This window comes from Enhydra lutris, unplaced genomic scaffold (assembly GCF_002288905.1).
Source record: "Enhydra lutris kenyoni isolate GAN:26980312 unplaced genomic scaffold, ASM228890v2 scaffoldscaffold10, whole genome shotgun sequence".
Taxonomy (NCBI): Eukaryota; Metazoa; Chordata; class Mammalia; order Carnivora; family Mustelidae; genus Enhydra; species Enhydra lutris.
Genome location: NW_019154094.1, coordinates 9,960,481 through 9,986,620, shown reverse-complemented (window position 1 = coordinate 9,986,620; position 26,140 = coordinate 9,960,481). Strand labels below are relative to the sequence as shown.

The window sequence follows — 26,140 nt, the reverse complement described above, 5'->3', positions numbered from 1 at the left end:
ATGAAAGGAAAGTTTCCTTTTCCTTGGACCAAGGCCCAGAGCCTCTTTGGAGCCTCAGGGAAGGTGGCAGAACCTCTTGGGAAAGCCCATAGACAAATGGGCAAAATTAATAGAAAGTGTTGTTTCTTAACCTGACCCCTTTCTGCTGGCTGTCAGCTAGCTGCACGGCACAGGGACCAAGCCTGCCTCGCTTATGGCGGATTCACCCGGGGCCTGGTGCAGGCCTGGCACTACACAGGCACTCACCCAGCCCTCGGGGAGGAGGTGAAGAACTCAGCCATCATGGCCAGCTTGGCGAGGGCTGGGCCTGGCTGTGTGACTGGTGGGCAGGTCCTGGGCAGGAGTCCTTGAGGGCAGTGAGCCAGCTGCTCTGTGGGGAGCACACGGGCTCCCAGACAGCACTGCCCCTCTGCCAGCACTCCGTCCCAAGCCAGAGAAGGTGGGCACGTTTTTTACAGCCTTGTCCAGCAGCCATGTCTGTAAGACTGGCCCCGGCCCATGAGGCACATGCCTTCCCGGCACGTGGGACTAGGGGCGTTTGGCAAGCCAGACGGCTAGGTCCACAGGCCAGCCATGCTGGGGTGGGCAAGAGAAGACAGGGAGCCACGGGCTCAGCCTCCGGAAGCCAACGTGATGACAAGCGTTGCCAGCATGGGTCAAGCTAAGAAGTGCTGGCCACCATCTTGAGTCACCTCCTAGGCTCCGGGATTCCTGTGACCTTGGCATTGTCCTTTCCATTACAGAGGAGAAAAGGGGCTCAGAGATGGAGTTAGGGCCTGTGTCTCAGACGACCTATTCCTGCAGTGGTCCTCATTGGACTCAGATAGGCAGAGGCCCTCCTAGGCTCAGAGTTGCTCAGTCTCTCACCTCCCAGCCTGGGAAGCCCCTCCAGGTGTGGAGGTGAAGGGCCTAAGACGTGGGCAGGACCCAGATGGGGTGCCTTTATTTGGGGGTGTTGTTTTCTTATCTTTGGAATGGAGATGGGTGGTGATCTCCAGTTGATTGTGGACAGAAGCCTAGTCCAAATGAGGAAGTGGTTCTGCTCTGGACTCCCATCTAAAGGCCAGACTTCCGGGGCTGGAGATCCTGACCCTTGGTTGTCTTGGAGAATGACCAAGGCTGTGGGGCCCGCTGCCTCCCTTCTCTGTGTCCTCCCCTTGCCTGCAGACATCAGAGGACAGCCATGCAGAACCAGGAGGAGACACAAAGGCCAGAACTGTCCCTAGCAGCCATCGGAGACAGGGACCTGGCAGGACAACAGGCTGGGCAGCCGAACAGGACTGGTTGAGGGGATCCCCAGGGCAGCCCTGTAGCCCCTCTGTCCTCTGAGGCCTGACTGTGCCATTTGTCTTACAGACGGTCTCCATCCTGGAGCAGCGGCTAACGCTGACGGAAGACAGGCTGAAGCAGTGCTTGGAGAACCAGCAGCTAATCATGCAGAGAACACCACCGTGATCAGGGGAGCCAGGATCAAGAGCTTGCTCGATTTGGGCGGGGGGGGGATGGCAGGCCGGGGATTTGTACTGGGGGACTTGGGTCAATAAACGAAAGGGATTCAGCTGAGCCCCCGAGGTTAGGCACTTCTGTCCCCCACCAGCTCTCTGCCCCCGGAGGCTTGCCACCTGCCAGCGGAAGGCCCCTCTGGGCAGTGCCCGCACAGACACAGAGGACTGCGTTTGGTTTAATGGGAAGGAGTCACTTGAAAATGTTTGCTACCTCGGAGTCCTAATGGGCCCGAAGATCACAACACACCCTCCCCCCAGAAGAGGTCGCCCCCAGGCCACCTTATGGGGTTTTGTCGCCCTCTCTGCTGAATGCCTGGCTCTTCGCACCCATGACAGCTTAGGAGTGGACTGACTGCCCATTGGATGGGCCAGCCAGGAGTTTCCTCTAAATATGACAAAAGGCTCCATGGGGGCCATCTGAGTCAGGTTAGTCCAGGAACAAGCATGCGGTGGGGCGGCGGTGGCTTCACGGTGGCCTGGATTTCTGCCCCACACGTGTTCACTGGGGCCCAGTGGCTTCCTCCTCTGTACGCCTGTGGGTGAAGGAATCTGAAATTAAAATGGACTTTATTGAGCTTGTCATAAAAGTGACTTGTTCTGAGTGAGACCTCATCAGTGTCCCTCCCACTCCTCAGGGCCCCTAAAGGGAGAATGAAAGCAGTGGCTTCGGAGGGCCCTTGCCAGGTCACCTTGGGCACTCGGGACACTCTTGTCTGCATCTGCTCAGGGAACTGGGGGAGCCAGGGCAGCTGGAGCCCCAGCCCAGCACTCACCTCCCTCTGGCTGGCCTCAGCCGGCTTTGTCAGTTGGGTCCTGGAGGACTCAGGCAGCTGCATTTCCATTTACTCCGGAGGGTTCCCACAGGCTTCTTCCCGTGCACTGCACAGAGAGAGCCGGGCGAGTGCCCTCCGCATGTCTGGGTGCCGTCCTTGTCTCTGGCATTTGGCTTCTTGGGGCCCAGCCAGCCAGGAAGGTATTTATCCTTCAACCTACCTGCTGTGCCCTGGGGGGCCGGGGGGGCCGCGTTAGATCTCAGGAGCTGTTGGTACCACACAGCTAATGAGCTTCCCAGCCTCTGCAGCTTCCAGCTGGGAGCAGAGCCTGAAGGCTGGGAGTTGGGGCTGACATGGAGGCGGCCTCCACGGAGCCCAGATGAACGGCAAGAATGGGGACGCTGATTCCCCCAGATGGTGGGGGAAAAGCCGCAGTCCAGGGTCAGGCTTCAGTCAGCTGTGTAGCCTTGACATGGTCACATAACCTCTCTGAGCCTCAAGTTCTTGTTTTAGGCAGGGCTGGTAAGTACCCTCCAGGGGCTTAGGAGGTAGACCCCCTCCCCTGGAGCTCTGTGAGTGGGGAAGAGGCTGCCAAGCAGGCCTGCAGGTCTGAGTTGGCAGGTAAGGCGCTCAGATTGCTCAGGAGGTCAGGAGCTCCCCCTGTGTGAAGGCTCTTAGGGATTCTGGGCAACGCTAAGGGAGCTTGCTCAGGACGCCTTTGTGGGGAAGGTCTGGTCGTCCCCTCCCATGCTGGACCTGTGGGAGCTTCCAGACCTGAAGCTGGAGACCCCAGTGTTGGGGCTCTGGTGATCTGAGCCACCAGTCCAGGGGGAGGTCATCTGCAGGGACACAGATGGTACCCCTCACTGGGGACGGCAGGACAGAAACCACGTCTTCAAGCAGCGTGTGGCCGCTCTTGCTCGGGCCAGGCCAGGTTACCATCTCCCTGCCTTCAGTTTACGCCAGGATTGAGCTGTGAGTTTCTCTGTGAAGAAAATGTGGATTGAGAGCCTGTCAGGGATTTGGGAAATGGCCTGGGGGTAATGGTGTCTGGGTCCCTGGAAGCCCCAGCCTGGGCTCTCCCAGAGACAGTCACAGGCCGTCTGAGAGGCAGGGCCCTCCTGTCGGGCTTCCTGCACACTCACACACCCGCCTGGATGCAGCCACCAGCTAGACTCGGAATGGGGGGCAAGATGGTTCTCGGAGAGCAGCGCTTGTCTTTGAATCACCACAGAGACCCACCTCCTCCAAGCCTGAGGGTCAGCATGTGACGCACAGGCCAAAGCTATGAAGGGGCCAAGTTCTTGCCCAGAGTTCCTTTTCTTGATCCTGTGGGGCCTGACTTGGGACCTCACTGCTCTGAGTGAGGATCTAGGGGCCCAGATTGCCCCTGAGAGAAGGGGGACAGAGGACCCTAAGGTGCTCTGACCCCCCGTTCCCCGCCCCGTGAAGGTACTACAGGACCCTGACTTGGGCAACACTGGGCTGGTCGGCTGTGGGGACCTCACAAGCGAGAGAGGAGTATGGGGCCCGGGTGGGCTTGAGGCGGCTTGGCAAGGTTGGGGGCCACGGGACAGGGCCTTTCTTGTGATGGTGTCTCCCTGCCAGGCCTCGCCAGCAGCTCCCCTGTAGTAGGGGCTCCTACCAGACCTCCCGCTAGAGCTGCCAAGCTCAAAAGCAGCCTTCTGGAAATGCAAATGCCTCTGCTCAGCCACCATCTCTCCTGATTGTGGATTTTGATAACCGAGCTCCGGAAAAACCAAATTGCATCTCTCTCTCTCTCTGTTTGCTAGAAGGGTGAGGTGAGGTTAGGGGGTTTTGTTAGGTATATCCCAGTGGTAATTCCCACCACCCCCTCCTCTCATGGCCCAGTTTTCCTAATGTGAACTAAAAGAACAGGTGTCAGTGATTGGTGATTTTTTTTTTTAAGATTTTATTTATTTTGAGAGAGCGAGAACACGAGTTGGCGGGGAGGCAGATGGAGAGGGAGAAGCAGACTCCCCACTGAGCAGGGAGCCGGATGCGGGGATCGATCCCAGGCCCCGGAGATACTGACCTGAGCTGAAGGCAGATTCTTAACTCACTGAGCCACCCAGGCGCCCCCTGTTTGGTGATTTAAATTGTGATTCCCCCACCTATGTTTGCCAGATTCTTGGGGTTCCAGGATGAACCTGTACTTCTGCCAGAGACCCTGGGGGAGGTCCCTCAGGCCAGCTGGATGACCAAGCCAGTGAGCAGTGGCTGAGTCCTGTTGTCACCCATGGCAAGCCCAGTCCCCTTTCATTCCCGAGTGTCTGCTCCCCATGAGGTCCTGACAGACCGGCCAGGCTGACCTGGAAACTGCCATCTTCCTACGGAGCACCGTCCTTGTCCATCTGTCCCAGGATCGGCTTGCCACAGATTCCCGACCTCGCCGTGCTGGTGGGCTGTGTGTCTGTCTACCAAGAGGGCGGAGCAGTGGAGCCAGGGGTTCGCTCTGGGAGTCACGGCCCCATGACCCACTGCCCGAGTCCAGATGCTGACTCTGACACCTGTTGGCTCTGAGATCTCCAATGAGTTCCCTAAGCTTGTGGCATCTCCATCTGGAAGGTGCTGCTGGTCTAATTGGGCATGTGAAGTGCTCAGAGCAGTGACTGGCACAGAGCGTGACTGTGGTCCTTGTGTGATCCCCCTCCACCAGCCTGGGGTGCTGTCACTTCCAGCAGGTCAGGCCCCTTCCCCGGAAGTTGGTCCATGTGTCCATGTGCTGATGGTCCCAGGGTCCCTCTAGCTCTGGAACTCTGGGTGGCGAGAGTTACAATCTTTTGATGCAGTGGGCCCTGCCCTGGACATCCCCAGGGGTGCAAGAGGGATTTGGGCCAGCTGGCAGGCAGAGGGGCTCAAGGCAGCCCCTCCCCCGCCCCAAAGGCAAGCACTCTTAAGGCCACCTCCTTGGCTGTCACCAAGGCCGCCACCAGGGCCAGCACGGGCTACAGGGTGGGTGTTGTGATGACCCGGAATCCCGGAAACCCAGCCCACTGAGCAAGCGAGAGCGTGGTGACTCACACTGGCCTTCTTGTCCTGGCTCACTGTCATTAACCTCATTTTCCTAGATGATGTGCTCAAGATGGGCCCCTGATGGCTCCTGCCTTAATTGGTGTGTGGCCATTTAAGGGGGCCAGAAATCCCCCCAGGGCTTCTCACTGAGCACCCCCACTCCACCCCCACCCGCCCCGGGCTGCTGAGGAGGGTTCCCCCTGGCCAAGACAGCAGTGGCAGGCCGGAGGCGGCCCAGGGGCCCAGGGTGCCGTTCCACTTCCTGTGGGCACCGGGCCCTGGCGCAGGGCCTTGTCCCGTTGCCTGACGTGCACTAGCCCACCCCAGCCAGGAGGCCCAGGCAACCTAGGCTCACTGGCTTGGCCACTCTGGGGAAGTCTTCTAGAGGCTTTGCCCCTGACTCCCTACCGAGGAGGGCCCAGCCTGTGCTCAAGATAGGACTGGAGCCAGGCCAGAGAGCCGGGGGTAAGGCATTAGGAGGCTTTCCTGCCAGCCCCTCCTGGGGCTAGGAGCCTCTGTGTGCAAACAGTCTCCCAAGAACCTATTTATAGAGCAAGGCCAAGGAGAGCTTTCACTTCAGGTGAGGCCACCTTGAGCCCCACCTGCCCGGGAGTGCTTTCTGGCTGCAGGAATGCATCTCCCGACCCCCATTCTCCTACCATCTAAGAAATCTGAGCACCTGGGTAGAGAACCTGGGTAGGAAAAGAAGCCCTGTTCTACAGCAGCTTCCCTTTCTTGGCTCTAAGCTTCTCCTTCAGGCACAGTGTGTGTTCCTGCAAGTGGGACTTGGGCACCTTCCGTGGGTAGCCAGGAGGCAGGGGGCTGGCCCACAGGAGCCGAGGCTCACACCAGCAGTGTCACTCTGCCTCGCATCCTGACGTCGGCCTAGTCCAGCTCCATTCTCCTCCGGCTGGGTACCTGGATTCGGCTTTGGAATCAGGACAGCCTTCGGGGCCGTGGATGTCCCTGAGCACTGGGGCCTGTGTTTATCCAGCCCATGTCACTCTCCTGGTCTCAGGTCTGGCCAAGGGCTCTGCGTCCCACTGATGCTCTGCTCAACTGGCCTCTTCCAGAATTTTCCCTGCCCTGGCTCTCCCTGGCACATCTCTCTAGAACCACCTAGTTCTAGAACTGTGATGCCCCACCCCACCTCTGCACTGAGCCCCTTAAACCCTGACCCCACCCAAAGGCATGCCCTCCTGCCCAAGTCGTGCCCCCCATTCCCAGCTCAGCTTTCAGAATCTTCCTTCTGTGACAACTGCTCCTAGACTGGCTTCGCAGAAGCTTGTAAAACTTGGAGCCAGAAAAGCAGTCTAATTAGTCCTCCCAGACCCTCCAGGCAGCCTGTCACATACGTCTACTACCTGGAAGCAGAAGGTGCTTTCTGTCGCAGAGGCTGGGGCCAGCCTGTGTCTGGGCTGCTGCCATGGACTTCTTAGCTCAAACCGTGAAGCTGACCTTTGCTCCTGGGGTTGCCCTGGTCCTAGGGTTGGGTTAGCACCCCTGGTAGTTAGGGTGTGTTTGAGAGCCATTTGTGATCCCCTATAAGAATGCCCATGCTTCTGAAGAGATGTTCTAAAGTCTCCCGTTGGGGGATAAGTGCCTCTGGTTTGAGGTATCCTTAGCCCCACAGGCCCCTCTGGTGAGAATGGGAGCCTCAGGTGGTGCAGGTCAGGTGAGGGCCCTCTCAACCTCCCCCAGAAGCTTGGGCCTGCCTACCACTCGGGCCATCCCAGAGCTAGCCCCCGCCAAGGAGCCAGAACCTGCTGAGATGCCTGATCATTTCCTGGTCTCCCACTTCTGCTCCCCCATCTGTTCTCATCAGAGTGGCCAGGGGCTGCTAGGCGATCAGAATAAAAAGTGATAAATAATAAGCAAGAACTGGGAAGATAGCCCATGCCATCCATGCTCAGCTGCTTCCAGTGGTCCCCCAGCCTCCTCCATGGCCAGTGGAGGCCCCAGGGCGGACCACGGCCCTGAGGCCCTCCTCAATCCTGACTGGCCCCCACCCCTCTCTTGTCACGCTCTGCCCTCTTCTCATGCCCCTCCAGCCATAGCAGCCTTGGCCATACCTGGTGCATTTCAGCCCCAGGGCCTTTGCACCCACTCTGTTCCTGCTGCCAGGAACGCTGGGACTTTACCTCTCTGCGCTTCAGCCTCCTCATCCAGAACATGGGATGGGAGCAGGAGTGGCCTCATAGGACTGCTGAGAAGATTCACTGAGACAATTCACACAAAGCTCTAAGGGCAGGCCTTGTCCTTGCTGGGCTCCAGTACATGGCCTGGAGAAGGGGCTGGAGGCAGAAGCTGAAGGGCTCGGCTCCTGGCATCGGAGTCCTGAAGGTGGGCCAGCTGGAAACCTGGGGCTCAAAACCAGTGCTTCTGGGTGGGGGGGCGGGGGCGGTTATGCATTGTACCCCACAAAGCCCCCAGACTCTGGCACTAACCACCATGGGTCTCTCTCACTGGACAACACCCCCACCACACGGACACACGTCAACATGGCTCCCTACACACCTTTCTTCTAATGAGGCTTCCAGCTGTCAGGCCAGTCTAGGTGCCTGTGCATGGCCCCCACCTGACGGGGGCGGGGACAGCCAACCTACAGGCCAGGCCTCCCTGCCCACCCCCTAGCCAAGAGCGGCAAAGGTGGGGGTCAGGGCTGACATGTCAGTGGCCTTGCTCGCCCCAGGGCTCTCTGGTGGAGTAGGGGAAGCTCCCTACACCAGCTCCAAGAGGGGCTGGATCCCAAGGAGCATTTTGCTGCTGGCTGGCTGTCTAGCTCTGAGGGAGCATCCTTAAGTCCCCCCCACCCCCCGCCAGCTTGTTCTATCTTGCCCCTAATGGCTCAGAACCCCAGCCAAGCAAGGCTAGGAGGTTAGGGCTTTCTCCACTTGAAAGAGGGTCTCTCCTACCACTCCCCCAAGGGACTGGTAGCCTGGGGCCTCCTAGAGGGCCTGGGATCCTGGCAGCCAACCTCGTGGTGGGGAGGTAGGCACCAGAACTTCTGGGGATAAAGATTCCTCCTCTTGCTGCTGTCATCCTTCTCCCCCTTTCCGCCTCCTCTTCCTCCTCCACACATGTTTCCAATCCTCTCTCAGGTCCCTCTCCCCAACCCCAGCCCCTTCCCGTTTCCTCGTTTCCTCTCCGAGGCATCCACTCACATGTGGAATTCATTAGGAGACCCTCAGGGCTCGTAACCCAACTCTGGCCTGGGCTTGCGGAGGGGGCCCTGTCCATGGCTCCCATGCTGAGACACGGCAGCCTCCCCATCCACCCCGGCCCGGCCCCGAGCAGCTTTGAGCCAGCGGCCACTGGAGCTGGACAGGGCCAAAGGTTGGTGCCTGCTGGTTGGGGGAGGCATGGCTGGGTGTCTGGCTCACCTCCTCCTTCTCCAGCCTGCCCCCCCCCACCGTGTCCATTTATCATCGCCTCCCCACCAGGCTACCGAGCCAGCTTCTGATCCCATGGTTTGGGGTTGGTGGGGGGGGCGGCGGCAGTATGGGCTGGGCCTGTGGTGGAAAATAGACTGCAGGGTCCTATAGCAGCCTGGAAGAGCGTGGGGCTCTGCATGATCACCTTGCCGACCCTCCGCTTCCTGTCTAAAGATGGGAAGGACACTCCAGGGAAGAGATGTGGTGTGAGAAGCCACTGGGCAACGTGAAGCCACTGGGCAACGTAAAGCCACTTTCTCCCCTGAAGGACACGCTGAGGGCATAGTCCTGTGAGCAGATAGTGGAGGTCATGTCAGCAACTGATGCTGTGGTCTCCAGCATTTTTTGGTGTTTTTTAAAAAAGATTTTATTTATTTATTTATTTACTTGAGGGGACAGGGAGACAGAAGGAGAGGGACAAGCAGACACCTCACTGAGTGTGAAGCCCGACAGGGGGTTTGCTCCCACAACCCTGGGATCATGACTTAAGCAGAAATCAAGAGTTGGGCATCCAACAGACTGAGCCACCCAGGTCCCCCCTGTGGTCTCCAGAGTTTGGGAAATGCCAGATGAACAAAATAAACCCAGCTAGATCCTGGCAGGACTTGTCAGAGCCTTTAACACACTTCTGTGCCAGACAGTTTGGGCCACAGCGCTCATAGTGTTTTCCAGACATTTGACCACATAACTTTTTTTTTAAATGATTTTATTTATTTATTTGACAGAGAAAGAGAGAGAGACAGAGAAAGAGAGAGAGAAAGAGCACAATTAGGGGGAGCGGGGGAGGCAGAGGGAAAAGCAGGCTCCTCGATGAGCAAGGAGTTTGAAGCTGGGCTCCATCTGGGGACTCTGGGATCATGACCTGAGCTGAAGGCAGATGCTTAACTGACTGAGCCACCCAGGTGCCCCCACATAACCTTTTATATCAAGGTGTACTGGGGAGGCCCAGTGTTCCATGGATCCCACTTTGGGAAAAGCCCTGAGGAGGTAGGAGGTCTGGGTCAAAACCCCCTGATGGAAAGGCTCTCTGAGTTCAGAGCAGGGGCTATTGTCTGCTGGGTCTGAGCGAAAGGTGGGAACTGAATGGGGTTGACAGCTGAGGAAGGGTGAAAGAAGGCAGCAGGGGGTTGGTGTGGCCGAGGCTTGGAGGTGGGATCGTGTTTGCGCGGTGTTAGGATCCTGAAGACACTGATTCCCTCCCCACCCTTCATCATGGGGGGGGCAGGCAGGTGGGTGGGCAGGCGTGGCCGCAGAGTCAAAGGCGTGAGGCCGGCGGGCAGGGCCTTGCCCCACGGGATGGGACCTGCACCGGCAGGCCCCAGGTGTTGGGAGCGTCCACACCACCGCACCCACCCCGCCATCAGCCTCGGGACAGGGCAGCCACCAGCGCCAGGCCCAGCAATGGTGCTCGGTCTTCTCTGTCTCTGTTTCACCTCCCTGTGGGGCCCGCCTCTCTGCTCGAGCCCCTTCTGCGCACACTCCCTGGCACAGCTGCCGCAGGCCCCTTCTCATCCCTCTGCTCCAGGAAGCTTCCTTCCCTGGGGTGGTCATCACCTGCCCCCAGGGCCCTCTCCCCACTGTCCCGGCCCAAGAGGGTTGAGCCAAGGGATACGTGCTCATCCCTGGGCGGGGCCCTCTAGGGGGTGGGCTTCTCCCGCCGTCTCGCAATTGGCATGGTATAGCGCACCCCCACTTTATAGAGGAGGAAACTGAGGCCCTGAGAGGAGAGGCTGGTGGTGGAATCAGGTCTCTCTTGGTCAGGCCCCCTCCACCCCGATCTCCACCCACCACCCCTCCTCTTCCACCCTGTCGCAACACGCACGGCACACTCACGCCTTGGATTATGCTTGGAGCCCTGAGAGTCAGAGTCCATTCGATTCTTCTCTCGCAGGAGATCTTAACCTTTGCAGGGATGGATTCTGCCAAGTCCCAGGGCACGTGCCCCTGTGGCAGGAATAGGGCGGCATAGGGCCAGGCCGGGGAGGGGAGTCTTCTAGACCCTTTCCTGGTGCTGCCCCTGGTGCCCGTCTACCTGGGAGCGTGGCAGCACGTCCAGTCCAGGCAGCCAGATGGCTGAGCACATGCGGGACGGCACCGGGTGCTGAGGCCTCAACCCCACAACCTCACACCTGGCCCAGGACAGCTGGGTCCCCGGCCATTTCTCCGGCCTTGTCATGATCATGTGGTCACCCTCACCAAGGCCTCGTAGGAGGGATTCCTGAAAAACAGGGCTGTGTGGGCTGGTGGGGAGGGAAGCAGACAGGCCCAGGCGGCAGGCAGATACTAATGAGGCAATTAGGCCTGGCGGCTACAGAGAGACCTAACAGTCTCCACCCCTTGGCCCACCCGCAGCAGACCCAGCCCAGGCCCCTGGCACTTCTGCCCGCCAGATACCCTGGGAATTCCCAGCCCTCCTCCACCCTCTCAGCCTCAAAGCTTGGAACGGCTTTACCGTCAGGACCCTGCCCGTGCTGGTTCTCCCGATGGGAAAACCATAGGCTGCTTCAGCCAAGACAGAACGGGACCCAGACTCGGACAGGACAGAACGGAAGTCAGGCAGCCGCTCCTGACTCCATCACTACTTCTGGCCTTTGTTCTGGCCGGCAGTGCCTGTCAAAGACACCCTCCTGCCTCCCACCCCTGCTCTAGACGCAGGGCTCCAAGCCCTGCGGGACAGAGGTGGCCTCAGAAGGATCAGAAGCCTGGAGCAGGAGGCCAAGGGCAACATGGTGGCCAGGGCAATAGATGGGCAGATGGCTTAGGACTCCTACTCCCCCTAAGCCCGGGCTCGCATCCCTCAGGACCTGGGTGGCCTGGGTACCCCCAAATTCCAAGTTTCACAAGAGGGAGGGGGAATCAACTCAGAGTACAGACTTTGGGAAGGAAAGGGCTCTGGCCTTCATGTGTGGCTTTGGGGCAGGGACTGGGTGGTCCTGAGCTCACTTGGGTTCTTTCCCCCTCTGCTGTTTCTTCTGAACACCCAGGAAAGCTGGCCTGGCCTGCCTGGTTTCCTGAGGCAGCTGAGCTGCTGTTGGCCCTCTAGGGATGACCTCAGTGTCAGTGGGTGGGGCTCCCAGCTGAGTCTAACCCCCAAGCCAGCCCCTCCTCCAGCTGGTGGGTAGTGGTATATACAGGACTGAAACACAGGCTGGGGACCCAGGGCCCTCTGAGTCCACCAAGAGGTGGGCATTTTGGCTTGACCTTTGGAGAAAGGGTGAGCCGCACCTGGATGGCAGGGAAGGGGAGCCCTCTCCAAAACAGGGAAACTGAGGCCTGCCACTGGAGATTGGGGACCAGGTGCTGCTAGGCACACTGAGAGCAGGAATCCATCCCTCGACAGCAAGGAGCCTCTTCTGGCTCCAGGTAATCTCACTGAGTGACTCCAGACAGGTCATGCAGGGCAGGCTGAGAGGCCCAAGTGGGAAATGGAGGTGGGAGGCTTCCAGAATCACCCAGTGTGCAGGGGAGAGCCAAAGGCATTTGAAATCACGGGACCATGGGCTGGTGGCTGACAACACAAAGTCTAGAAGGAGGCCAGGGTTCTAATGCTGGCTCAGCCACTTCCTAGATGCCCACTCCAGCTCTGGAAGACAAATGGGTTTGGGGAGGATAAGAAGGTATTTAAAGGCAAGAACTAGGAGAAGTTTCCAACAGAGGGACCAGTGAGTGCAAAGGCCCTAGAGACAGAGCAGGAGAACAACAAAGGGGGCGGGGGAGGGGGGCTGGGAGAGTGAGGGAAAGAGAGTGGGGGCAGTCAGACAATCTTGGCCCTTAGAGGCAGGGCAGTGGGGAGAGGGGCCAAGCTGCTTCATCAAGGGCCACAGTGGCCACGGAGAGGAGCTGGGACTCTGTCAGGACGATGGGAAGCTCCGGAGCGGGAGAAGGCCAAGTCTGATTCACATTCTCAAAAAATGCCTCTGGTTGCAGCTAGGGGAACGGAGCAGGGGCTGGGAACAAGGCTGGCAAGGTGGGCCAGGGAGAGGGAGGAGGGCTGGGACTGCGTTGTGACGGTCAGTGAAGGTGGATTCGGAAACCGGCTTATGGGATGAATCGGCCAGGTGTGCCTGGGACATGGGAAGAGCGTTTGATAGCACAGATGCTATGTGCAAGGTATAGATAGGCCCCTCTTGTTATGGGGTGAATAGGTTCACATGCCTCCAGTCTGTCCCCTGCCCCCACCTTCCAGAAATGGGAAAGAGCAAGGGTTCCCTGTGGACTGTGCTTGGGTCCCCTCCTGTGGGAGCGCCCCGGGAGTTGCAGTAAGAGCCAGCTGGGAACCTCTCCCCTGGGGGAAAGGAGCTCTGGGTTCTTAGTCTGGGGCCCAGCCCCTGCCACAGCTTGACTGGTAACCTCAGGCCTCAGTGTCCCCATCTGTCAAATGCGTTGACAGCCTTTCCAGGGCTGATTAAAGGCTGGATGAGGAGCCAAAAGGGAACGTGATTTGAGATAGTCAGGTGTGCACCTGCCCACTAAGCCCACAGGGGTCTGCGTGTGGGAGATTGTAGCTGGAGCCCGAGGCAGGTACTCACCCCCACCTCCAAGACAGCCCTTCCCACTTGCCTGTGTTTATGTGTTTCCTTCCCATCACCTGGGCCACCATGACTCACCTCAGGCCCAATGGGTGAGTAACTGGCTGGGCCTGGAGCCAGGTCCTTGGGCAAGACATTTCCCTTCCTGGACCTCAGCTTCCCCACCTGCAGAACAGACAAGGCCTGCTCTGGTCTCCTCGCTGGGGAATCTCCAAGGAACACAGGGCTGAGGATGTGAAAAAACGCTGTAGGACTTAGGAGGAGGGCAGCACAGGGTGTGACCTTTGTGCTGGGACAGAAACCGGGCCTGCTTGAAATCAGTCTCTAATCTGTCCTAAGCAGAGAGCATCCCAGGAGGCCCCCATCTCCCTTACAGGGACCCTCGTGCTGAGGAGAGCTTGGAGGAGAGAGGGCTGGGCCAGGAGGAAGGCCTTGCCGGGGGGAGTGGAGGGGGAGGGGCAGGACTCTGGGTGAGAAGCCAGGACCTGGGGAACTCCAGTGATAACAGGGGCTCACACAGGTGAAGTCACACAACACACTCCCTGGCCAGATCGGCTCCCTCCCAGACCCCTCCAGGCTCAACTGCCCTTAAGTGGGGAGAGGGTAGAAAACAGGGACAACACCTGGAGGATCAGAGAAGGAGCACACTCTGCTGAGGTCAGGCAGGGAAGACTTCCTGGGGTCAAGACCCCTCAGAAGCTGCAGATGATTTCAGAAGGGAGGGGGGCACAGAACGAGGAAGTGTGTGGAAGCAGGGGTGCCATGTCTGGGCACAGAGTAGGGGGCAGGAGGAGGCCAGGGTGACATGAGCCAGGGCTGGGGACAGAGAGGCCATGGCTGGCCTGGCTATGAATTGAGGCTTTAGCAAATAGGTTTTATCTCCCTTGTCTACCACAATCAATCAGCTGGTCATGCCTGCTTAGGATGGTTTTGAGGCCAGAGGGTGGTTCAGCAAGCGGGAGTGCTGTGATTGACTAGTAATGTCTGCCAAGGACAAAGCAAGGCAGAGTACTATAGGTTTGTCCTCTAGTCTGGCTTCTCAGGCTGGCCCCAGTGGGGGACACACATGGGGAGGTTAGCTAAGGGCCCGTTCTGCCGTTGTGGGAAGCTGGGAGAGGGAGGGATTATGCTGGTCTAGTTCCCCTTTGAGGTCCCAATCCCCTTCCCTGCACACGTCCTGGCCTAGGGCAGGAAATGTATAAGCTCGAACAGTGGGGAGGCTCCACAGTGGCCTGGTTCTCCTCACTTCTTACCCTTTATCTCCTCCAGGGAGCTTTGGAGAGTTCCATCCTGCCAGCTCTTGGTCTCTGCTTCTCTTGGGTGTGACCCTTTCCTATCTGCTCCCCAGGGCTCTATCCCTCCTATCCCTCTGCCCCACACCTGGGCAGGGTAGGGGGGAAGATGAATAGGCATGTGGCTCCCCAACCTGAGAGCTGTCCCAGGCAATAGCTTCTCCGGGCCACACTGCCATCACCTAGGGTCTGGTGGCTCCCTCCTGGAAGGAAGGGAGGGACAGAATTTGGTTCCATTTAGAACGTGTCACCACACAGATCTAAGCAATAGCCAATAGCCTGTAACAAGCCCTCTGTGACCGGTCTGTGGATACCCCTCCAACAAGAATGGAAAATGTCCAGACATTACAGGGTCTGTGTATGTGTGTAGCTAACGGAGAGTGTGTGCGCACATGCATGTTGTGTATTTCTGCACACACCCATATTTCTGCCTGTGAGCATATGTGGATACAGGGTAGGTTTGTGTGTTTGGGCCTGTATTGTGTGTGTCTTTACCTGAGTGCATGTGCATGTACAAGCTCAGGCGTGCACAGCCAGAGCTCTGCCCAGGGCAGGAGAGTTGCCAGGCCTTTCACAGTTCACTTCTGGCCTGGTTTAGACATGACCTGTTCTGACGGCAACCCAGGCAGGCACCTCACTGGGGGATGGGGAAGAAGCTGTCCCACGGTTCTGGGACAAGCATAGTGACCCCCAGTCTGGGTCTCAGACACAGATGGGCTGGAGTCGCCGGAACTCTCCCCAGCCCCTGCTCAGCTCTCATGGCAGGGTGTGAAATCGATCACCGTTGCAAACTGCCCTCCTGCAAGCAGCAGGAGCTCACCTGAAATTTGTGTTAGTTTCCTAAGGATAGGAGGAACAGACTCTCCTCCCCTCCTCTCCCTCTGGCATGTGCTGTTCAAAACATGTTTGCCCATCTCTAAGAAATCCATGGACAGTGGTAGGAAAAGGAAAGTCTGCTTCCAAGATGCTTAAATTATTCTTACTTTTAAAAATATTTTATTTGAGAGAGAGAGCAAGATAGAGAGAGACTGTGCACCCATGAGCAGAGGGGAGGGGCAGAGGGAAAGGGAGGAGCAGGCTCCCCACTGAGCAGAGCCCTGGGATTCTGACCTGAGCCCAAGACAGAAGCTAAACTGACAGAGCCACCCAGGCGCCCCAATGCTTAAATTATTCTTGGCGACACAGTTCCTGGGTCACCAAGCCACGTGGATGGGGGAGGGGTGGACGGCAGGGGGGCTGCACACCAGCTCACATCTGGCTTAGTTCACATCAAACATCCCACTATCATAGCCAAGCCTTGTCGTGCTGGAAGTGCCCTTCACTGCTCGGTTCTGGGGCTGGATATGAGCAGATAGGGAAGGTAGCATCAAACACGCCTCATGGGTTCAGGCCTAGCACTTGGGGGAAAAGGGATGAGACTTGGGGAGGTAGACATGCCATTGGGTATCCAAAGGGAGAAAGTCTGGTGGGGTTGCTGGACAACGACAGTGATAATTCCAGTGCAAAATTGGGGGCAAGGGTCCCAGGGGCATGGAGCAGGGGTATATTCTAGCAGAGGAGGCCTCCCTGAGGGTGACACCGAACTGGGATCTTCTGGAAGGCTGGCAAACGGTGAAGCCAAAAAATGTCCAGGCCATGGGGGTAGGGTGTACAAAGGCCTGAAGGTGTGTGGGAGAAAGGGACAGCCCTGAGACAGCCCACCCATACTCCACCTCCAGCTTACCCCCAGGGACCCGGACCTATTCTGGGGGTCCCCACCCTGCCCCCTCAGGGAAACCCTGATGAGGGGGTAGGGGGGGAGGTGGGGCACCTCTCCTGGGGGCTGCAGATGGGGGAGGGCCTGAACCCTGAAGGGCAGGAAAGGCCACATTCCTGAAGAGGAGGAATGTCTTTGATCCCAGGACCTTGCTCAGGGCACAGGGCTCCCTCTTCCAGGTATCTCTCCCAGCATTCTGGAGGGAGACTCACCGTTGTAGGGCAAGGTCCTGGGCAGAGGTGGTCCTGGCCTCCTGCTGTCTGACCACGGGTGAGTTCCTGCTGTGCTCTGTAAGTCAGAGGGTTCTGTGTCCCCCCTTGCATGCACGTGCACACTCATGCATATGCACCCAGGGCATCCCGGATATGATCCATTTATGCCTTGTGTCTAGCTGTTCAAGACTGGAGGCGGGGCTTCCACCCAAGAACCAAGGCTTTGGGCTATGCCTCCAAGCTGAGAGATGGGGGCCCAGGGCCCCCGCAGGCAGCTCCTACAGCCAGGCTAGTTCTCTTCCACTCCTTTGCTTCACTGTCACCTTCTCCTCAGGTGCCTCCCTCCTCCTGGATGCATCTGAACCCTGCCTCTTCCTCCGTGCTGGAGGATGCACCCACCTCCCGGGAAGTTTCTCCATTTCCTCACATCCTCACAGGTCTCTCCTCCAGCCTGTAAGGTTCTCCTGGAGGAGTCCTGAAGGGGAGACAAGGGAGCCATCACGAGCTAATGGGAGGGGTGGAACGGCCTCCCTCCTCTGTCCAGGGAGACAGGGACTGCGGGGACACAGCGGAGGCTCCCATTTCCCACTAGTGAGAGCAGTAACCAATTCACCAGGCACTGCTGTCCCCGAAGCTCCAGCCAGCCCTCAACAAGCCCGCTGAGGAATGATTCATCAGCCAGCAGGTCCCCTCCTGGGTCTGCTTAGGCTTCCTTTTCCAGTGCTGCCGCCGTCCCTGACAACCAGCACGCGACTGCCAGTCGAGGGTCTGACCTCAGAGAAGTGCCCTCATCGCTGGATAGATTTGTGACGGGCCCGCTGGGCTCTGTCCAGGCAAGGTGGATGTGTGCTAACCAGCCTGGGGCAGAGTGGGAGATGGAAACCCTGAGGAAGTGGAGGCACTCCGCCCGCTGGGAACGGACCGGGCGGACCGCAGGGCCCGGCCGTTAGCTCCCTTCCTGGGCAGACGACCCTGGTTCCGTAGGGAAAGAGCTGCACTCCGTGCGCACGCGCTTCGCTCCAGTCAAGCCGCTTTGTTCCTGCGCTACCTGCGGTTCCATTCACCTCCTCCGCCCCGCCCGCCTGCGAGCCGGCACACCGCGCTCGCGGAGACCCCGCCCACTTCCCCGCGCAGGGTGGAACGGGTGACGAGCCGCGCCTCCCTCCCAACCGTCTCCTTCAGTCACGATTGGCCATCTGCGCGACGCGCTCCCGCCTACCGCGAAAGTTGGTTGGCGCACTGGGAAGGAGGTTGGCGAGGAGAGAGGTTGATAAAGGAGAGCTCCCCGCCCACCCACCCCTCCGAGAGAAAGTCACGTGGCGCTTCACTCCGAGCCTGTCACCTCCCAGCTTGTAAAGCTTTCTTAAAGGGCTAGCTCTGTCTTCTTGGGGCTGGCCCTTTCCAGGATTTTTCCGCTCCTGCCTGCGGAGTGTGGGGCGGCCCTGGGTCCTCCTAGTCCTCTAGTCCCCTGTTCGCTGATTCCCCATCAGGCCTGCTGGGGTGGGACCCCCTTTCAGGTCTCGGAGCCTGTGGCCATCCTAGGGACCAGTCGGTCGCCTGAAACGGTGACCTTATCCTAAGTACAGTGCCTGGCACGTAGTAGGCGTTCAGTTTCCATTTGTTGAATGAACTCGTTGAGAAAATGAATGAATGGGGTTGACAGACAGGAGGAGGGGGATGTTGCCTCAGCGTGACCGCCCCCACCCACCGCCCTATCCCTGGGGAGGCTCTGCTTCAGGGAAAAGTGGGGAGGGGATGCGAGGCGCAGGACGTCCCTAGGGCAGCCCTTCACGGTAGGACTCGGAAGCGCTGAGAGCGCGGGCATAGAGGAAGGGTCTTGGCCGGGCACCCCAGGCGGGTCCTAGCCAGGTCCGGGTTGAGGTGGGGCGAGGGCCCGGGCGGGCGCAGGTCTCAGGGTGCACGGGGCCGCGAGCGCGCTCGCGTACTCTGTGGGGAGGGGCGGCGGAGGCGCGGCGCCTTTAAGCTCGGGCGCCGGCCCCGCGGCCCCGCCCCCCCCCCCCCGGGGGCGCCTCCGCGCGCCCGCGCGGGCGCCCGTTTAATTGGGGCTGTCAGGCCGCGGCGCGCGCGGAGGGCCGGGCGGGACGGAGGCCGGGAGGCCGGGGCGGCGGGCGCGCAGCTCGGCGGGAGGCGGGCGCCCGGAGACGCGGCTGGGGCCCGCGCGGCCGGGGCGCCGTCCCAGGGCAGGGCTGCCCGGCCCCTGCCCCGGGCCGCCCGCGCTCCCCATGAAAAACCAGCTCCGCGGCCCCCCAGCGCGGGCGCACATGTCGGCCTCGGGGGCGTCGGCTGCTGGGGACACCGGTGCGGGGTCGGAGCCCGGTGCGGGGTCAGGGTCCGGCGCTAGCACCGGCGCGGGAGCGGCGACGGGTGCGGGGGCCATGCCCTGCAAGAGCGCCGAGTGGCTGCAGGAGGAGCTGGAGGCGCGCGGCGGCGCGTCCCTACTGCTGCTCGACTGCCGGCCGCACGAGCTCTTCGAGTCGTCGCACATCGAGACGGCCATCAACCTGGCCATTCCGGGCCTCATGCTGCGCCGTCTGCGCAAGGGCAACCTCCCCATCCGCTCCATCATCCCCAACCACGCCGATAAGGAGCGCTTCGCCACGCGCTGTAAGGCGGCCACCGTGCTGCTCTACGACGAGGCCACGGCCGAGTGGCAGCCAGAGACCGGCGCTCCCGCCTCGGTGCTTGGCCTGCTCCTGCAAAAGCTGCGCGACGACGGCTGCCAGGCCTACTACCTCCAAGGTGAGGGCAGCACTGAGACCCCCGTCCGGGATTCAGGCTCTCCCGCGGCTCCCTGACGCCTCCGCCGGAGGCTGCTTTCTCTCCATGCGCTCCGCCTGCCCGGCCGGCGCCACGTCGCCCCCGGCTCGCATCTGCCTCTAACGGGAGCTCGGCCCCCATGGTGAGGGTTTAGGCTGGCGCGAGGGTCCCTTCTGCACCCCGTCCTCGACACAATTCGAGTGGGCTGAAGAAACTTTTGCCAACCTGGGCTTTCCTTTTTTTTTTTTCCCCCCTCTCCTGTTGTGGGGCCATGGCAGCGCCTAGTCTCCTGCTGAGCCCCTCAGAGGAGGAAGGGGCCGCCTCCTGGGACCCCCAAAGGCGACAGGACACCAGGTCCTGCTGCTCCAGTCTAGAATGCATGTCCCTAGGAGACCAGAGTCAGGATATAGGAACCTTTGGCAGCATTATCCCCGCCCCTATGGTATAGGGACCGTTTGGGTTGGGGAACTTTGGGCATCTGGGCTTTGGGCTCACTGCTTGGGGATCACAGCCTCTTGGAGACACTTGGGGCAGAACTGTAACCAGGGTCCCCTGCCATGGCTGTCTGGGACCCCCAAGTCCCCAGCCTACTACCCTAGAGCTTGTGGAAGGGGGAGGCAGCTGGGGGGCGAGTGGCTGCAGCCGGTGTTTCCAATTAACATTCCAAAATGGCCTCTCGCTGGCAGCAGGCGTGCAGGCAGGGAGGGGAGGGGAAGCCTGCGGCACCCTCGGGCGCAGGGCCCATGCCTAGCTGCAAGGCGCTCCCCATTTCTTGTCTCTGTAAAGCCCCAGCAGCCCTCCTCCTGTGTTTCCAAAACTGGGGTCCTTGAGATCTAAGCTGGGGAGAGGTGGATTGGGACCACTTTTATGAACTTGCCACTGCGGGAGGGAAGGGCCAGCCAGTACTTTCACACTGTCCTCCCTGACTGTGGTTGGGGTGGGGGGCAGGGACGGGACTCCCAGGCAGGAGGCCCAGGACCTCTGTGCCTCTCACTGACCTAGACATAGCTCTGGCCCCTGCAGTCCCCTCTGTAAGAGGGGTTTGCACACCCACAGGTGCTGGCCGGAGACGGGGTTGTCTTCTTTACTACTGAGCCGTTACTCAGCACCCATGGGTGCCAGGTGTGCCTGGGTGCTGTGGAAGAGAAATGAGCTGGGGCCCTGAAGCCTAATGGTTCAGGATATGGCACTCAGGCATGTTACTTCACCTCCTGGGGCCTCAGTTTCCCATTCTGTCGGGGGTCATAAGCTGGATGTAGAGAACACAGGAGCAGGTACACGTGTAACCCAGTTGGCAGGGCCCACGTTGGCTGTTGTCGGTGTTAAAGTGCTTGATGTGGGCAGCCCACTGGTCTGGGGGCATTCCGGTGGCATGGGCAGTCTCTCACCCAGGCCCTCTTACCCTGGCCACAGGTGGTTTCAACAAGTTCCAGACGGAGTATTCAGAGCACTGCGAGACCAACGTGGACAGCTCATCCTCACCCAGTGGCTCACCACCCACCTCCGTGCTGGGCCTGGGGGGCCTACGGATCAGCTCTGACTGCTCAGACGGGGAGTCCGACCGAGAGCTGCCCAGCAGTGCCACGGAGTCGGACGGTAGCCCTGTGCCATCCAGCCAACCAGCCTTCCCCGTCCAGATCCTGCCCTACCTCTACCTTGGCTGCGCCAAGGACTCCACTAACCTGGACGTGCTCGGCAAGTACGGCATCAAGTATATCCTCAATGTCACGCCTAACCTGCCCAACGCCTTTGAGCATGGTGGCGAGTTCACCTACAAGCAGATCCCCATCTCGGACCACTGGAGCCAGAACCTCTCCCAGTTCTTCCCCGAGGCCATCAGCTTCATTGGTAGGTGCTGCTGCGCTCTGGGCGGGGTGGGTGGGCAGCTGTGTCGAGGTGTGTATGGGACTTGGGTGTCACTGGCGCCTGGCTGGGTACCTCTGGGCCTGTCGAAGCCTGTGCGTGCCCTGCTTGTGCTGGCATGTGCCCGTGGCCGAACCCATGCCTGCTGTGAGTCACCGAGGCCCTTGGGACCCAAGTGGTCCCCTGAGTCCTGGACGCCCCCCCCATCGCCCCACCCACGGACCCTGCTGTCCAGTTTGTGTTTTTGTGGCTCCGCTGTTTTGGGCTCGGCCAGCTGAAGCATCACAGCTCTCAGGCCTCCCACAGGTCTTGCCTGCTCGTCCTCATGCCTCAGCACACGTGTTTTCCGGGAGGGGGCTGCCACCGTGCCTCTTTGGGCTTTATTTTGTACCTGAGGGGGCTAAAGGGTGGTGCTGGAGCCGAAGGCCGACCCCAGATGGGCAGCTATTGGAGCGTGGCGGGCCAGAGTGACTTGGGAGGGCCCTGGGTGCTCCTGGCAGCCTGCGGGGCTTGCTGGGAGTACAGGAGGCCTCCCTCAGAGCAGTACGTCCCGCTGTTGCGCTTAGAACCGTCAGCCCCCGATGGCCCCGGCTGACTCAAGCTCCATGAGCTGCCTTATCTTCGACCTCCCCATCCTGCTTCCTCTGCGGCCAGCTGGAAGCTGTTAGCAGGTCATCTTCCTGGCCCCAGCTCTTACCCGGGGTGCGGGGAAGGGCTACCAGATCAGCATGAATGTAAACCCTTGGCTCTCGGAGCCTGGTGACCCCGTGTTTCTTCCCAGCCTCCAGTGGCAGAGAGGAGGTGGCCTGGGCAGTCCTCTCCCGCTGGCCGCTGTGTCCAGTGGAGGGCGTTTTGGTGTCAGCTGGGCCGGGCTAGCTTTAATAACAGGAAGTGGGAGGCTTCCCCGCCTCATCCGCCTCATCCGCTTACTGGGAACCAAAACTAGGTGCCTGGCTGGGAGGAAGGAAGGAAGCTGAGGCCTGGGGGAGGGGCTGCGACCAGGGCTGTTGGGAGCTTCCCAGCTCTGCCCAGGGAGGGACAAGGCCAGGAGGTCTCTGGGTCCTGCCTGAGCGTTCACTCTTTCTCCCCAACAAGACAGGGGAGCAGAGAAGGGGGATCCCAGGCTCCCAGGGTTGAGCCTGGCTCATGGGTGCCTTTATCCTTCTTGAAGGTCCTTTTGCATCTGGGGAGGGAGACAGAACAGGGTGTAGGAGTGGGGGAGGGGGACAAGTGAAGGAATAGAGGCCTGAGCACCCCCCAAGGACTCGCTGGGACTGGATCAAGCCCCAAGCCCCACGCTGCTCAGCCACACCCTGAGAAGGCTAAAAATAAAGCCCGTGGAAGCAGTTTCACTTTGGATCACCCGGGAGTGGGCTTGGGGGCCAGGCGTTCCCCATATCCTGGTGTGTCACCATTGGGGGGCTCATCTCCACTGCCCCATTAGCCCCAAGTCTCAAGGTCAGACCGTACCACTCTGCACCAGGTTGCAGCTTCTCTCTCTTCCCCAGCTACTCTTGCCCCCAGGCAGTTCCTGGATCTGGATTAAGTGCCTACTGCATGCTTAGCCCTGGGTGCCCTCACGGGGATGAGGAGGGGAAGCTCTGCCAGGGCAGAGGGAATGAGCACCAGAGGCGGAACAACCTGAGAACCTGTGCATCATCTTGTGGGAGTGCACTGATTGAGTGCCAGCTGTATGCCTGGCTCCCAGTGGGCTCAGAATCAGAGAGCTAGGGACCTGGAGGGCCCCAGAGAGCTGCCTCTTGTTAACCTCCATCCTTGACACAGCTGTGGCATAGAGGCCCTAGAGCCTAGGGGAGGAGCGATTACGGGACTGAGTTGTTCAGTGGCTTAGCTAGTGTTTATTGAGCTCCTACTGTGTGTCAGGCCGAGGAGACTGAGAGTGACACTGGGAGAAGCTGGGAGGGTGGGCAGAACCTGGTTGTTGGTGGTGGGAGAGGTCACTGGTGCATGGGCCTTCTGGGGGAAGTCTAGTAAGTGAGGTGGGGGAGGGGGCTCACCTAAGCGAGCCTCCCTGGCGAAACCTCAGGTGTGGCCTTCCTCCCAATCCCTGGCTGTTCAGGAGTAAGGCTGAGGGGCAGGGGACAGGGCAGAGCTGGGTGTAGGGCTGGGGCCCTCCATTCCCTCTCCAGAGCTCCCCTCAGGCCTGTTTCCCAGGAGGCCTTCCGGGGATCCCCATGGGAGCCGCACCAGAAGAGTGAGCTTGGCCCCTGCCACCAGTCGAGGACTGACCGTGGTATGTGCCAGGAGTTAGGAGGAGCCTGTTTGTGGCCTTGGGCTTGTCACTCTCTTTGTGCCTGCGAACCTCATTTATAAAATGAATTTGCTGACCATCTCAGGTGCAGATGGCCTGAAAGGACACAGGTGACACCCTCAGCGCAGGCTGGGCACTCCGCTGTTGTAGCAGTGGGACAAACCGTGACTGTAGCCATCACAGGCACCAGGGTTTGGAGAGCCCTCTCTTGGCTCAGGTCCTTGTAAGAGCACTGGGAACATGGGGGCCCATTTTATGGATGAGGAGACTGAGGCACAGGGACGTCCAGTGACTTGAAGCTGACGGGTGGCAGAGCCCTCTCCACAGTCATGCTCTTGACCTCCACCCCAAGTGGCTGTCCCACCCATGTGGGCCTTCACCAGGTCCCTCAAGTGTTGGGCAGCACCAGCCAGTGACCCTGCTGCCCTCTGTGCCCCAGCCCCCCACCTCCGGCTCCCTGGTGGAGGTGTCCTCCTGACCCATGCCTGTGTGTTGCAGACGAGGCCCGCTCCAAGAAGTGTGGTGTCCTGGTGCACTGCTTGGCAGGGATCAGCCGCTCGGTGACGGTCACTGTGGCTTACCTGATGCAGAAGATGAACCTGTCGCTCAATGACGCCTACGACTTCGTCAAGAGGAAAAAGTCCAACATCTCGCCCAACTTCAACTTCATGGGGCAGCTGCTGGATTTCGAGCGGACGCTGGGGCTGAGCAGCCCGTGCGACAACCACACCCCCAGCGAGCAGCTCTACTTCTCCACACCCACCAACCACAACCTGTTCCCACTCAACACCCTTGAGTCCACGTGAGGCTGGGGCACAGGTGGCGGGGGCCGGCCCCTCCCCAACCCACCCCCCCCCAGCCCCTCGGGCGAGGTGGGTGGCCCACTCCTGCTACGTCCAGCCAGAACCCAGGCAGCCTCGGACATGGCCAATGCCCGGAGGCCCCCGGTGGGCGGGCAGCCGAGCTTCCCTCACCGCCTCGGGGCGGGCGGACCACAAAGCGAGGCCTCCCTCCACAGGACTTTCTGGAGAGGCCCTGAGCTCTGGGACACATGGCCTCGGGAGGCCAGCGAGGCCTCATCCTTGTCCCAGGACACTCCATCAGCAGATGGGCCAGCCAGTTGGGCTGTTTTTTAAAGACCCATCCACGGACCTGAGTTTACTTTTTACTTTTGGCAGGTGATCCAAGCTCCCCGGAGCACGGCAAGCGTTCAAGCTCTTCTTGATTTTTCTTTTTTAATGAAAAGTGTTATTTTCAGGCTACGCAACAGTGGATTGTATAAACCAGTATTTCATCCCTTCCTTGATCCTGCGAGAGAGAGAGAGAGAGAGAGAGAGAGAGAGAGAGACATGTTTTCAGTTTTGTTTTTATTCCTATTTCAAAAAGCAATTACTGTATTTTTGTTTTTGTTTTTGTTTTTAATGGAAAAGACAAACCCCGTGTTGATCTTGACCAAATGCATTTTGCACATGTGTGAAGCCTCCCATTTCTGCAGCAGCAGGCCCTTCTCGAAGGGTTGGCTTGCTGCTCTCTTAGCGTCAACACCCCCCCGCCCCAGTCGTGTCCACATCTCTTGGCCCAGCCCCCGTGGCACTGCACTTGCCCATGATGACCTCTGCAAGTCACAATGGGTGGGCTACCGGGTGGCCTTTGCATTCTGGGCCCTCCAGCGGCCCCTGCAGACTGGGCAGACTCCCGGAGGCAGGAGATGGGAGGCCCTGCAGCGGGCCCACTGGAGGCAGAGCTCTGGGGGATGCCAAGCAGTAGCATTAGCCCTCTGGGCTCAGCCCGTAGGAGGGTCTGGGCCCCGGGCCCTTTCTTTATGTACCCACTACTTCTGTCTTTCTCTCTCTCTCTCTCTCCCCCCGTTTGTTTGTGACTGAGAGTGGAGGCCGGGCGGGGGGCGGGGGAGCCTGGGTGGCCGAGGCCCAGCCCCACCTCCTAGTTTCTGTCCCTTACCCTGGCTGATGCTTCGGTCCAGCTGCCACTCGGAGCCCCCGTGTCCCATGGAAGCTGGCCCTGCACTCCTCTTGCCCATGCCTTCTACTACCAGGAAACTCGTACCAGGAAAATACCAGGGCAGGGGCAGAAGGGGCAAGGATGGACAAGAGAAAGGGGCGTGGGGCTCTGTCCACCCCCCTCCCCCCAGGATCCACAGAACAAAGCCACGGATTCCGTTATCCTCCAGTTTCGTTCCTTCTCCAGCCTCAGTCCCACCAGGTGTCAGGACTGCGCAGGGGCCCAGGGAAAGGTGAGTGGTCAGGCCGGGGTCCCTGAGTGAGCCAGCACTTGGCCCGAGAGCGAGGCCGAGGAAGCTCTGCCCCACTGCGTCTTACCTCATGGGGCGGTTTTCAGGGATTCTTTAAGGCAGCGGATTAAAATCTTGCCACAGTCGAGAAATTGACAAAAAGCTTCCATGCTGTACATGGTTCTTTTCTCTTTTTTACCTTTAAAAAGAAAACCCCAGAAAGATGCATCAGATTTGTGTACGTGAGAGTATGCGAAGAGGGTGGCCAGTTTTGCTTTATGACCTTATGAAGGAAAATTTGTGACCCTACATATACACACACACATACATATATATATATATATATATCCCGAACCAGCAACGGGACTTTGTTTATATTGCAAATAAATATTATTTTTTCTTTAAAACAAAGTGTGATGTCCAATAAGGGACTGGCAGTGGG

General features: G+C 59.5%; 2 protein-coding genes across 3 annotated transcripts in view; both read left to right on the top strand.

Moving 5' to 3' along the window:
• Positions 1 to 1,502, top strand: part of LOC111144274 (POC1 centriolar protein A) — a 68,705-nt gene extending 67,203 nt beyond the window's left edge. Inside the window, exon 11 of the mRNA XM_022498507.1 lies at positions 1,357 to 1,502. Coding sequence (XP_022354215.1) covers positions 1,357 to 1,455 — 99 coding nt within the window. The 3' untranslated portion in view covers positions 1,456 to 1,502. The remainder of the gene's footprint in view (positions 1 to 1,356) is intronic.
• Positions 1,503 to 18,772: 17,270 nt separating this feature from the next.
• LOC111144273 (dual specificity phosphatase 7) lies at positions 18,773 to 24,798 on the top strand. 2 transcript variants are annotated; one of them, XM_022498505.1, is made up of 3 exons: positions 18,773 to 19,297; positions 20,729 to 21,163; positions 23,949 to 24,798. In XM_022498505.1, exons 1-3 carry the CDS (start codon positions 18,781 to 18,783, stop codon positions 24,254 to 24,256), a joined length of 1,260 nt encoding a protein of 419 aa, XP_022354213.1. In that variant the 5' UTR covers positions 18,773 to 18,780; the 3' UTR covers positions 24,257 to 24,798. The 2 variants fall into 2 exon arrangements, with proteins under 2 accessions (XP_022354213.1, XP_022354214.1); XM_022498506.1 differs by lacking the exon at positions 20,729 to 21,163.
• The last annotated feature ends 1,342 nt before the right edge of the window (positions 24,799 to 26,140 follow it).